At 41.0% G+C, this 13821-nt stretch overlaps 2 protein-coding genes across 2 annotated transcripts in view; both read left to right on the forward strand.

Moving 5' to 3' along the window:
- LOC102502319 (vomeronasal type-2 receptor 116) overlaps positions 1-8278 on the forward strand; it is a 17849-nt gene extending 9571 nt beyond the window's left edge. The window contains exons 5-7 of the mRNA XM_027776342.1: positions 3598-3825; positions 4650-4773; positions 7359-8278. Of these exons, the coding sequence (XP_027632143.1) occupies positions 3598-3825; positions 4650-4773; positions 7359-8278 (1272 nt within the window). The remainder of the gene's footprint in view (positions 1-3597; positions 3826-4649; positions 4774-7358) is intronic.
- A 278-nt stretch (positions 8279-8556) lies between these two features.
- Positions 8557-13821, forward strand: part of LOC102502746 (vomeronasal type-2 receptor 26) — a 19698-nt gene continuing 14433 nt past the window's right edge. Inside the window, exon 1 of the mRNA XM_027776343.1 lies at positions 8557-8597. Coding sequence (XP_027632144.1) covers positions 8557-8597 — 41 coding nt within the window. The remainder of the gene's footprint in view (positions 8598-13821) is intronic.

Consider the following 13821-nt stretch of genomic DNA (forward strand, 5'->3'; position numbering starts at 1 on the left):
TGTCTGACTCCAGCTATTTGATCTACAACGCTGTGTATGCTGTGGCCCAAGTCGTCCATAAGATTCTTTTGGAGAAAAGAGACATGGAATGTCCAGGTGGTACGGAGCAGCCTGTGCTTCTTCCCTGGCAGGTAGACCTCCCCTCTACTAGGACATGCCCTGGGCACTTTATGGCATCTGGAATTATCTTATTAGCAGACAAGATCATGAAGCTGTAATGATTGAAAAAGCAACACTATAGGTCAAAATGAAAAAAATTTGCTGTCACTTTGGGGATATGTGTCATTGTGCTCTCTGATGGAAGACATCTACCATTTGGGGCTTGAGTAGAAATTGTGTCAGTAAAGGGGCCCGCAGATGGCATGGTCGTTAAGGCACTGGACACTCCCACATAGCCAACCACGGTTCAAGACCTGGACCTGGTGACTTGCTTTCTCACTTTCCCTCTCTCTCTGTCTCTCTCTGTCTCTGCTTCTCTGGTCAAATTAAAATAAACGAATGAATAAATAAATAAAACCTTAAAAATTCTTTAAAAAGAAAAGAAATTGTGTCAGTAAAACATTTATTAATATAGGATGGAATTTTGGAAAATATAATAAAAGACACATAGAAAAAAACCCCACTCAATATAGATCTACAGCCAGAAAGTAGAATGATAGTTAAGGCAATTCAAGTCCCAGATATGGAGGCTTTAAACACATAGGGTGTATGTGTGTGTCCAAAATCCCAAGAGGAAAATGGAGGAAGGATTGCAGTGTGGCCATCCCTCCTGGGGGTTGATTTTTCTCTCTCTCTCTGTCTCTCTATCTCTCCCTCCAGTGATTACACATGCCCTATGGCAATAATCTAAAATATAGAGAGATAGATTTCAATCATTGCATCTACATATTTCCTAGGAATGTATTTCACTCCAGAAAATACTGACATATCAACTCTACATGGATCCAGCTATTTCATCTTCAGTGATGGACATGGCCTGCCTCAATCCCTTCACGTAATGTTTATGGAGACAACAGGAAAACATCCGATATGTTGCATAGAAAAACATGGAAAACTCTGTCACAGCTTCCCTGACAACCTAATAGTACCCTATATTTAGTCTAGAAAATTATTTTTAGATATAACTGTTTACACAAAATATACGGGAGTCATGGGAGTAGAGACCATGGTCCCCTTTTTAAACATGGGACCATTTAGTGTTCATTGCAAGCTCATTGAATAGCTTACCTGGTTTATAACTCACATACAGAATGTATTTATCTAGTCCTATTTTTATGCACCAGGGCCAAATACACTACATACATTCCTTGGATAAAACAAGCGAATGTAATATATAGACAGACGTGTATATAAATGTGAAAATTAAGACTGGAAGGTGTGCTGGCCAGCAGGTGACTCTGGATCCCAAATGGCCGACTTCACTGTTGAGTCTCAGACCTAGCAGCATGAAACAAAATACAGCTTACAAGAGAGGACGAAAATCTTTAAATCTCAAAAACAAAGCATAGAAGAAGTCAGTAATGTCTTAGTCAAAAGTCACAGGAGCATGTCCATGTTTGTCCAAAATTCTGAGAGGAGTATAGAGGAGAAGGTATCGCGGCATGGCCATTCTCCTGGGGGTGATTTCTCACTTTCTTCCCTCTCTCTCTGGCAACCACAAGCATTATATAACAACCACTAAAGGAGAAAAAAAAAGTTTAATTTACTCTCTCACTTGTATGTGTGCTAACAATAATAAGACTGATTTGCACTCTGAGGTTGCCTGGAGGTGGCTTTGAAAGATGCTAGCAAGATGCTACCGAAGATATGATTGTAGACTGTATAGAATACTTCTATGCCAAGAAGTGAAAAGTTTAAAGAAAAGTTTTATCAAAAATATTTCTTCTTTCCACACCAGAGTTTTTTTTTTTTTTATCTTCAGAAATTAAATAGTTAAGGCACTTTATTAGACGCCTCCTCTGGGGCCAGCTGGTGGCATGGTGGTTAAGGCAGCTGGATCCTACATGGCTGACCGTGCAGTCACAGATAAGGCAGCTTTAGAAGCTCACCAGGTACATGTGCATGTGTGCCCCAAATCCCAAGAGCGAAGATGGAGAAAGGATTGTTGTCTGACCCCCTTCCATGGGCCATGTTTTCTCACGTTTCGTCTCTCTCTCTCTGTCTCTTGATGGTGAGTACACATGCCCTCTAAGAAACAATTGTTTTTAAATCTCATATTAATTCAAGAGTTCTAAATTTTCACCTTCTGTGGTATTTTGCAATATCACATGCCAATCACACTGTCACCAATAAGAAGAAGGATGATAAGAAAAAGAAAAATACAGACTTTACATCCTCTTTTAAAACTTTTAGTGGTGTGTCATTGAAATTTTAAAATTCACAGCTATTTAATGCATATATTTCGATGAGTTTGGATATATGCATACATTTTGATATAATCACCAGTCTCAAGGAATGTTGCTTTGTTGGAGCAGATTTTTACTATAGGGCATATGTGCTCACCAGAGAGAGAGAGAGAGAGAGAGAGAGAGAGGGAGAGAGAGAGAAAGCAAGAAATCACCCTCCAAGGGAACAACCATACCACAAACCCTTCTCCTCTACTCTTCTCTTGGGATTTTGGGTATGCATGCACATGCGCCCTGTGTGAGGTTTGACTTTCCTCGGCTGAACTCCAACCATGTCTACTATGTTGGAGTTCAGTTATGCAAACATTCTGCCACCTGCTGGTTCCCAGTCTCAAGGAATTTAATGTATTTGTCCATCTTGTGTCTTTTTCTTGGTTGGTTGGTTGTTTTTGCTGAAACTCATTTGCACTCGCTGAAGAGACACACACATACACACACACACACACACAGAGAAGGAAAGTGAGAAAGCAGGCCCCAGATGAATGGACATACCACAGTCCCTTCTCCTGCATTCTTCTCCTGAGATTTTGGGCATGGATCCACATGCACCCGGAATGTTTTTCAAGCTACCAGATCCAGGACTCGAACCTCTCAGACAGCCATGTGGATGGGATACAGCTGCCTTAACTTCTGTACTACCTGCTGGCTCCATTTTGTTACCTTTTTGAAGTACCAAGATTAGTTTCCCAGAAGCCAAACCAAACATTGTTAATCAGGATTGTAACAGAACCCATGTCTAAGCTACCTTCTAGAAACTTCCTGGAATTTCTCCAATAGAATGCCATTACTTTTCCATTCTTTTCCTGGCGAAGGGTAGAGTTTATCTTACAAGAATCTATGAGACAGAGACCACCTGAACAAAACTAAGACTGTATCCTCAGTAAATAAATAAACACCCTAAGCATAGGGAAGCATAAATGGAATTACTAAGGTGACCAGCAAGTGGCATGGTGATTAGAGTGCTGAATTCCCACAGAGCAGACTGCAGTTTGAGCCCCAGACCTAGAGGCTAGCTTTCTCACTTTCTCTCTCTCTCTCCTGCACACACATGCCCTAAGGTAAAAACAAAAGAATAATAATTATAAATTAAATTAAAAAATTTTTAAAACAAAATAGGATTACTTGATGAATGTAGAAATCCAACCTCTACATTGAATAAATTTCCTGTTTCCAAATTATGCCTCTTCTCCAGCTCCACTCATTTCTGAGGAAAACCATCTTTACAAACAGCGCTGGGGACAACATGTCTTTTGGTGACAAGGAACACTACATGGCCCAGTATGATATCCAGAACTTGGTGAAGTTTCCTAATAATAGTTGGATGCTGGTTAAAGTAGGAGAGTTTGTCTCTAAGAATCCACACGATCGAGGTTTGGTCATCGATAAAGAGATGCTGAAATGGCCTGATGTATTCCAAGGGGTATGGCCCAATTTCTATATTGAATTTTTACGGTGGTGGGGGACCCTCATGGTGGTGTAGCCAATGGTATGTTCTAGACCTGGGGAGGGGCCTGGTTTACATTGTGAGGCTCTGTGTTCATGCCAGGTGCATTTACACATGCATGTGATTAAGCAGACTCGGGGTGGATAACAGCATGGCCATTGGGAGTCCCTGTCCTCTATCTTCCCTTGATATAAGAAGTACATAAATAAGTTTGAACCATTTAAGGCTTGTGGCTAGAAAATGGCAGAGAGGTTAAGGCAGAAGTTTCTCACATGGCCAGCTGTGTGATTCAATCCTTGGTTCTGGCAGATTAAAAATTATGCCAGGTACCTGTGTGTGCATGCCTGGAATCCCAAGATAAGAATTGAGGACATGGGATTGCAGCTCCCTGGGGTCAGTTTGGGTGATTTGTCACTTTCCACTCACTCTCTCTGTCTCTGTCTCTGGTGCACTCATGCACAAGACAGCAAAACATTAGGAAAAAGAAAAAAGAAAAAAATACTTCAGGTAAAATGGTTAAATTAAGAAGAGAGTAACCCAGCGGTTGTTGTCAGTTTGTATAAAATCAACTCATCAGGTACCACAATAATATATGTTAAATAATTTAGAAATAAAGAAGACAGCTACCATAGCAACCCATTGTTACACGTCTCAGTAATACCGAGATGGTACAACCTGGGGGGACATAGGGAGGGACTCATGTTAAAGGTCTACATTATTGCTTATGAAGGGAGAGACAGAGACATCTGTCACAACAGCTGCTGACCCACGTACCAAACCTGATTCTGTGTTTCCCTCAGACTCCTCCATCCGTGTGTACCCAGAGCTGCGCTCCTGGATTCAGGAAAATTTCCCAAGAGGAAAGACCCACCTGCTGCTTCCTTTGTGTTTCTTGCCCTGAGAGAGAGATTTCCAACTGGACAGGTGGAACATACACAAGTCCCCTATGATAACGTCACTCACTGTCTCTCAACAGAAGGGAAATAAGGACACTGGGGCCAGTGTTCTCAATCCACGTGTTCACTCATGTCTGCAGCATGTCCATATTATGGTGCTGATAGCTGCCACGTCATGAGTTAAGCCTTTGACTGGCTGTGCGTGTCCGATTAGGCTCAACTGTGGCCCATGATTCCAAAGGATGCCTTCACCTACATCCAGTACTGGCTGAGGCAGTCTCACTTGAGGTCCGATGGTGACTGTGCCAAAGTCTACCTTTGAAATGGCAATTGTTGGCAAACATGGCAGGTGTTGGCCAGGTGATGGCTAGGTGGTTAAAGCAGCTGAATCACACATGACCAACTAGATGGTTCATGTCCTGGACCTAGTGGCTTATAAAACACTCCAACTACACAAGGGTGCATGCCCAAAATTTGAAAAGGAGAAATAGAGGAGGGATTGCAGTGTGACATCCCCCCATGCTGTTTTCTTTCTCTCCTTCTCTCTTTCTCTCCATCTCTGGTGAGCACACATGTCCTCTACTATATTTTTAAAAAAACAAAACAGAACTGAAAAACAAGAATGAAATCTGTATAATCTCCAGAGCTATCTGTGGGCGCCCTGAAGGTTTAAAACGGATTTTTTATATGTAGTAACCAAAGAGCAAGTATAAACAAATATTATGAAAATACTTTCTTTTTCCCAACCATGTTCTTTTATTTAAGGAGTAATTTATGTAACTTTATTTATAATTATTATCATTTTAGTTTGAACAGAGAGAGAGGAGAGGTGAGAAAATATATTTTAAAGACTGAGAACTCAACATTCTAATGACATCCACAGTCTGGCTCCTCAGTCATAACTGTTAGCAAAGGACATATTTAATAAATTATATATCAAAAGAAAATGTGATATATTAAAATACAAAGTGTACAAAGATTCATTAAACATGCTTCCATTTTCTGAATATAATGAATACATGTTGCAATGATCTAAGTACTCTCATAAGTACTGTGCAATTACAGTCATCTAAACACTAGAAATCATTTGATATTAATCCCTAGGCACACTCGATACATATCATGAGATATGCCAAGAAAGAAAACATACCCTCTGAGGGCTGATAGATGTCATGGTGGTTAAGGGGCTGGACTCCCACATGGTCAACTGCAATTCAGTTCCTCGACTCAGCAGCTTAAAAATCACTCTGATGCTGCAATCCTCCAGCCTCCACAGGTTTTTGCCATAGGGCGGACTATTGGAAATATTTAGACTAATTAAGTTCATTAGCAAATCAATTAAATGGAGGGGGGGGAAATCTATTCTCAAGGCAACAGGCAAAACAACCTATGTAAATGACCAAAATTGCACTATTGCCAATAAGTGCAGGATATCTGGTTATGCAAGAATGGCAAAAACAAACAAACAAACAAACAAACAAACAAAAAACCCCCCAACCCCCCCAAAAAAAACAAAGTATACAAGACATAACAAATGGAAAATTATTTGCTGATAACGTACATGTTGATGTGCTTGATTGAGCCAACATACAGTGTATTCTGGATGAAAAATTCATTTGTGCTGTAATGATGTATAGTGAATTAATGTAAAAAGTAAATAAATTTAAAGAAAAAAAAATCACACTGATGAGGCTGTAAGTACATGTGTGTGTGCAGTGTCTCAATGTGTGTGTGCCCCAAATCCTAAGGGGAAAATGAAGAATAGGGATTATGGGGTGGCCATCTACTCTACGGGGTGATTTCTCACTTTCCCATAGTGTGTACTTATCTGACTACCACAAGTGCAGAAACCCTAGGGCCAAAAGTAAAAGGGAGGAAAAAGACTTTAAAAGAAAAAGAAATAAAAACTTCTCTTTCTCATAAAAAATTTGTAACACGAAACATATGTATAAGACAAGAAAACTAGACAGGAACAAAGAAGTCTGGATCAACATACACATACTTTTGTGTGCTGGATATGTTTCTGAGACAGAAGTCAGAAGTTATGTTGGCTCTATAAAAATAAATGGACATCTCAAAAGAGAAATTTGGGAGAGGATTAATCTTCTGAATTATAAATTCTCCTAAAATAATTTATTATTGTACTAGTACTATCTAAGAATAATATTAATAGGACATGTGAAGCCAAATTTCCTGTGTCAGAAATGTAGAATCTTGGGGCCTTCAGATAGAATAGTGGTTAAGGTGCTGGACTCCCATGGGGTTGACCACAGTTCAAGTCCCGGATGCTGTAGCATGAAACTCACAACGATCATGTTTATGCGCGAGCCTAAAATCTGAAGAGAAGGATGGAGGGGAAGGGGTTGTAGCAGGACCATACCCCAGGGTGGTTGATTTCTCACTTTCTCTCTTTCTTCTTTACATGGAGTATCTGTGCCATATACCAAAAAATTCTCTAAAAAAATGACCTGTAGTATCTTAATCTTCTGTGCCTCATTGTTACAATCAAAGGCAGTCTCTATTCACAGTGACAGTGAAGGTGATTATCCTTGTCAGCATGGTGAACATGAATGATTTGTGAAACTGAAATGCTGAATCTCTGCTTTCTCCCAGATGCACAGCAGTGTTTCCCATGCCCGGCTGAACAGTACCCAAACAGTGAGAAAACTCATTGCCTCCCTAAGCCTGTCACTTTCCTGGGCTTTGAGGATTCTCTGGGAATGGCTCTGGCCTGCACAGCCCTCTGCTTCTCTGCGGTCACAGCTGTGGTTTTGGGCTTGTTTGTGAAGCACCGAGACACTCCCATCGTCAAGGCCAATAACCGGGCTCTCAGCTTCACCCTGCTCATCTCCCTCCTGCTGTGCTTCCTCTGCTCCTTGCTCTTCATTGGCCGTCCCAACACAGCCACCTGTGTCCTCAGACAGGTCACATTTGGGCTGGTGTTCACTGTGGCTGTTTCCACCATTTTGGCCAAAACCATGACTGTGATTCTGGCATTCAAGGCCATGACACCTGGAAGAACACTGAGATGTTTGTTGCTGTCAGGGGCCTCTAACTCAGTCATTCCCCTCTGCTCTCTGATTCAAGTGATTATCTGTGCAATCTGGCTGGGATCCTCTCCCCCTTTCGTTGACACAGACTCACACTCTGAGCCCAGAAGCCTCATCATCGTGTGCAACAAGGGCTCAGTCACTGCCTTCTACTGTGTCCTGGGCTACCTGGGCTCCTTGGCCCTGGGGAGCTTCACGGTGGCCTTCCTGGCCAGGAACCTGCCTGACACGTTCAATGAGGCCAGGTTCCTCACATTCAGCATGCTGCTGTTCTGCAGTGTCTGGGTCACCTTCCTGCCCGTCTACCACAGCACCAAGGGGAAGGTCATGGTGGCCGTGGAGGTCTTCTCCATCTTGGTCTCCAGTGCAGGGCTCCTGGGCTGCATCTTTGCCCCCAAGTGCTACACTATTCTCCTAAGACCTGAAAAGAACTCATTGAAAGATTTAAAGAACAGAAAATTTTCTAGAGGAAATGAGGCCTGATCTCATAAGTCCATTATATATTTTAGGGTTTTAATAAAAATACCCTGATTTTGCATATTAATTTGATCATGTAATGAAAACTGATTTCACTTTTTAGATGTATTATATTATAAAATTAAAAATAAATACATAAATTAGAAAACTCTGTCAAGTTATTTTAAAGTAATGCAGGTAGAAGAAAAATAATATGGAAAGAGGAAGGAAATGCTAGTTGAAGAATACATTTCTCTTTAGTATCCACACATAGAGCCACGTAATTATGAGGACTTGGTGCCAGAATGATCAAGGCACAGAACCAGAAAATGAAACAGGTGGAGGGGTGAGTGGTTTAAATTAGTGAATAACTGGGGATGTGGGAAAATCTAATCTTCTCTATAATGAGACTACTCCTTTGTGAATCGTGAAGCCCATTTGTATTACAAGGATTCTGCAGACCCAGAAGTGATTGTAGACATAACAGAAAAGTGCCTTCCATAGGTTGCACAGGGATTATCAATGGCCAACATCATTTCTATTCCTTCTTAATTAAACTTCAAATAGAACCAGGATGGAATCATAGAGCCCAATGAGAAGGAAGTCTGCAACATGTTTCTCCACATTGTCTCTCTTCTATCTTAACTGCTTCTTTCTTTATTATTATTTTATTTACATTTATTTATTTACATTCATTCACTATACATCATTACAGCATACAAAATGAGATTTCCCACCCAGAATACACTGTATATTGGCTCAATCAAGCACATCAACATACGTGTTATCAACAAATAATTTTCCATTTCTTATTTCCTGTATATTTTGCTTCTTTTTCTTTTTCCTTTTTTATTCTTTAGAGTTCTGAAGTGACCAGTCATGCTAAATCTAAATCAGGGAAACTCGGGTGGACATCAGAATACACAAAGACTTCTTTCATAAGACCCTCAACGTATAGGCAATAATTAAAAAAATACACAAATTAGATTATGTAAGGTGAAAAATCATCTACACACACACACACACACACACACACACACACAAAACCCCAACCAATAATTAGAGTGAGTTGGCCACTCTCAGAATGTGAGACTATATTTCTAAACTATGCCTAGGTGAGAGGTTGATAACTAAACTATGCCTAGATAAGAAGCTGGTAAGTCTTTGTTTCTTGCACAGAATTTCTGGATGTTTTTAAACAATACACATTTTTTTGTTGTTGTTGATTTTAACATCAGCTATCTCTAACTTCTCTATATCCCTCTTAGAAGTTCAATCCAAACACCCTCAGTCCCTAGTGGACACAGGATTACAGAGACTGCTGTCTTGTTATGGGGCGATCCCCAAAGACTTGCTGGACCATGATACAATCATAGAACCCAACAGAGAAGGAAAGTCTAAAACATGTTTTTCCAGATTTTGTTAGCAACATGGGGGTGACAGGTGCAACGCTCCAGGGTAGGGGGATTCCCCAGAGCTCCTGGATGGGACTGAAGTGAAGCAGAGAAAAGACAGGGAAGCCAGAGCTCCTCTCATCACAGTGGCACTAAGAGAAAGGTCTAAGCACTGTGAGGTCCCTTGTAAATGCCATCCTTTGGCTTCCAGCTGTGCCCTTGTCTGGCACGCCAGTCTGTCATATATGCATTCTATCGGTTGAGGGCCTACAGTGAGAGTGGGGATCTGCTGTGCCCTACACAGAGATAGATTCTTCCTGGAAGGGGCTCATTCTTTAGATCCAATCCACACCCATCTTTTCTTCACTCAGCTTACACAGAGGGTTCAGTCTGTATGTTAGGCAGACAGTAACATGTCAGTCTGTCAAATTCGTGTCTTGCTAGTCCTGCAGACTTTCCACACTGCATGTGAGCTGACGTTAGAGAGCTGTTTCATAGAGCATAGGCCAACTGTCTACAGAGATGGGGACCTGGTCCTGGGTGGGTTTTTCCCCCTTTACACTTGGGATTCGGAAGAACAGTTAGTCCGCCGATTTTTTCTGATGAAGCCAATTGCAGAAGAGCAAATCGAATGGTGAGTTCCATGTGGGTGACATGTGGTTGGAAGTCAGTTTATAACTGAGAATGTAAGTCCAACTGTGATTTTCATGTGTCTCTATGTGTTGTTATTCCAGCCTAGGAATTTGGAAAAGTGAACATCAATACGGGAAATAACAGACCACTATATTTTCCTGCCTCTTTATTCTTCCCCTCTGTTTCTATTCTCTTTTTTTTTGAATTTCTCTCCACCTCGTTAATGACAGAAGGAGGAAATCAGTATCTTCATGGTCCATCTTATCAGCTTCATCCCCATGACCAGACTTATCGGGGCTTGGAATGAGTTAGAGTTTCAGGCCCTCAGCCCCCTCTCCTGCTGTCTAAACTGACTGAATGAGTCACACAAGCATATCAGATACACTGACCCCTTGGGCATGAAGCAAATGGTAGAATGAAGGGGATCATCCTGGGTGCACACTTCTGGCAAGGGCATTGTTGAAATGTGACAAGTACCGCAGATGGGGGTGTGAGATCCATCACTATAAACAGACCATGTTCTGTGAAAACTCAGCTCCTGAATCCTGTCAGCTTGAGGCATTTGGCTTTGTGATTCTGAGAGCTAGAAGAGTCAAGGAGCTCCTCTTTCAGAAAGGGATAACCTCTTTTTCTTTCATCCTGATTTTGAACGTCTCCATGAAATATGCAGACCCTATATGGAAGTGGGGCTTTATGCAACGTCTGGCATACATCTGTCATAGTAGGATGATTATTTCTTGAACATTATTTAATTAGTTTTATTTATCATTTTAAACTATTTGTTATAGGGCACATGTACTTATTAGAGAGAGGAAAAGAGAGAGAGAGGGAAAATGAAAAAGCAAGCCAGCAGGTCTGTTGCTCGAATTGCATTAAGCCATGTGGGAGTCCAGTGCCTTAACCACCACACCTCCTGCTGGCCCTAGAAAAATGATTCTTAATGAGAGGATTACCTCAGTGAGTGTGTGTACTGTATTTACTTTGAGAGTTGCAGCCGTATAGTAATTAAATGTAGAAAAATAATAATTTTTTAAAAGTGAGTGAAAAATATCTATCAATATTTCAACAGGGTTTCCTCCATATTTAGTTTTTTCATGTGGGATTATTTAAAGTTTGTCATATCAACAGATGATCTTGCACTGGGGAGAGGTGTTAGTGGGGTTGCTCTTTGGGGTACACTGTCAGCCTTGTTGTCTCGCCTTTGTGTTAGCTCCTTTTTAAATGACTTCTAAATAGCAAGTTACACTAAATCAGAATCTTATTTCTTCCACTGAATTCCTGGGAGTTTTTAAACAATACACATTTCCATGCCTACCTCCTTGCATTATCTTACGGAATCAGAAGCTCCAGGCTCAAAGTTACAGATAGTATAAATCTCCCAAGGTGAATCTCAAAAGTGGCTACTTTCAGGAACCTCGATCTGTGATACGACCACAGTTATGATGGGTCAATAAGTACTGCAGGGCCAGCCTGTGGCTTGGTGGTTAAGATGTGGGATCTCACATGGCTGACTGCCTTGTCTGAGTCCTGGATCTGGTGACTTGAAGAACATGCTAGTCACATTTGCATTCATATCCAAAATTCAGAGAGGAGAATGGAGACGGGATGGCAGCATGGTCAACCCCCTACGAGGTGCTTTCTTATTTTCTCTATCGTCCTTCACTCTCTCTCTTCTCTATGCCTCTCTCCAGTGAGTGCATACACCCTCTAGTCAATTTTTTAAAAATAAATAAATAGTGGCCAGTAGTGGCATGGTGAGTAAGGCAGCTGTCTCCCGCATGGCCAGTTACTTGATGGGAGTCCCAGAGCAAACTGCTTGAGAAACACACCTGGGGACCTAGCACACCCAGAACCCATGTGCATCAGAGGTGGGCTCAGTCCGGCCTTTTTAACTGAAAAGCTTCTACCCCCAAGTGCTTCTTCCAGTGCAACACCTAGTGAACCGAGGTAATTAGGTATCGGTCTTACATCTGCCTGTCTCTGTATCTCTCTCTCTTCCCTTGTCCCTTTCTCTCTACTGTACGATTTTCATTTTTTTCTTCGCCTTTTAAAAAAATAAATTCTTTTCCCTTTTCTTTTTTTTTCCTTTTGTTTTGCCTCTGTTTTTTGGATCTTTTTCCCCTTTTTATCCTAATCTTTTACCTGACTTTCTTATCTTGCTTCTCAGCTTCCACACATTAAGTGTCTAGACAGGTATAGGTACACAGTAGAAAAACATTTCAATACTAGTAGGGCCATAGAAAACCTCAACCCCCCACTGAACTGCTACAGAAAGGGAGAAACTCATCTTCAAAAATCTAATTCAAATCTCTTCTTTTGGAAAACATTGCCAAACACACTAGTGGAGGAGATAAGGCATAAATGCACTTCACGGGAAAGAGAAGCATATTAGTTAGTTCACAGTAGCAGAAATCTCCAAATTGGTCAAGCATGAATATACCACCAAATGACTAAAAACCACAGAAGAGAGACTGCAAAGGGAGCAGCAGGGAGGAATACAGAGCTGCAGAGAGTGCTGCTCCTCTTCTCCCACACACCTCTTACTTGAAACCCTGCAGCTCAGCCCAGGTGCACCTGTTCCCCAGAAACTGTGAGGCCTTTGTAATATCCAGTTCCATCCACAAAAGTGAAGATTTCTTGGTGAGGACCAGGGAAACAGAGCTGCAGAAATATTGCAGGTCATCTCCTCTTTCACTCCTCTAACACTCAGAACTAAGTCCAAGAAAGTAAGAAATAACATATACGCAGGTGACCTGAAACTTCTGCAGAGGCACAAGAAATATGGGAAACCAAGAAAATATCTCCCCCAGGGTGAAGGGACAGCCCCTCACCATACAGACAGTACAATGGATCATGTGGAAATGTCAGATAAAGAATTTAGAAAATTTGCAGTGACAAAGCTAACAGAGAAGAGAGACAACAAACTTCAGAAGATGCAGGAAAAAAGAGACAATGAGTTCTAGGAGGTGAGAAATTTCTTCCATGATTGGAAAGAGGAATTACACCATAAAAAAGAATCAAACAGAACTGTTAGAGATGAAGGCTTTAATACAGGAAATCAAAACCTCACTTGAAAGTACTAATTGCACATGAGATCATGCAGAAGATCAAATCTCAGATGTAGAAGGCAGAACTTCTGACCTAGAAAAATTCACCAAAAAGACTGAGGAAATAATTAAAAAAAAAAGAGACTAATATACAAGTAATATTAGATACCACTAGACACCCAAACATCCAGAAAATTGGTATGCCAGAAGGTAAAGAAACCAATAAGCCTATTGATAATCTATTACATGAAATGCTTGAAGAAAACTTTCCAAACCTGGAGAGACATTCAAATATCCAGACTCAAGAAATACAAAAGACCCCACATAGAATTAACCCAAGATCTTTTCCAAGGCACATCATAGCCACACTGACCAACCCACAGACAGAGCCAAGATACTAAAATTGGCATGATAGAATTGTCAAGTTACTTTCAAAGGACATCCCATCAGGTTAACATCTGACCTCTCATCAGAAACAATGCAAGCATGGAAAGAG

This window comes from Tupaia chinensis, unplaced genomic scaffold, assembly GCF_000334495.1.
Source record: "Tupaia chinensis unplaced genomic scaffold, TupChi_1.0 Scaffold000668_1, whole genome shotgun sequence".
Taxonomy (NCBI): Eukaryota; Metazoa; Chordata; class Mammalia; order Scandentia; family Tupaiidae; genus Tupaia; species Tupaia belangeri.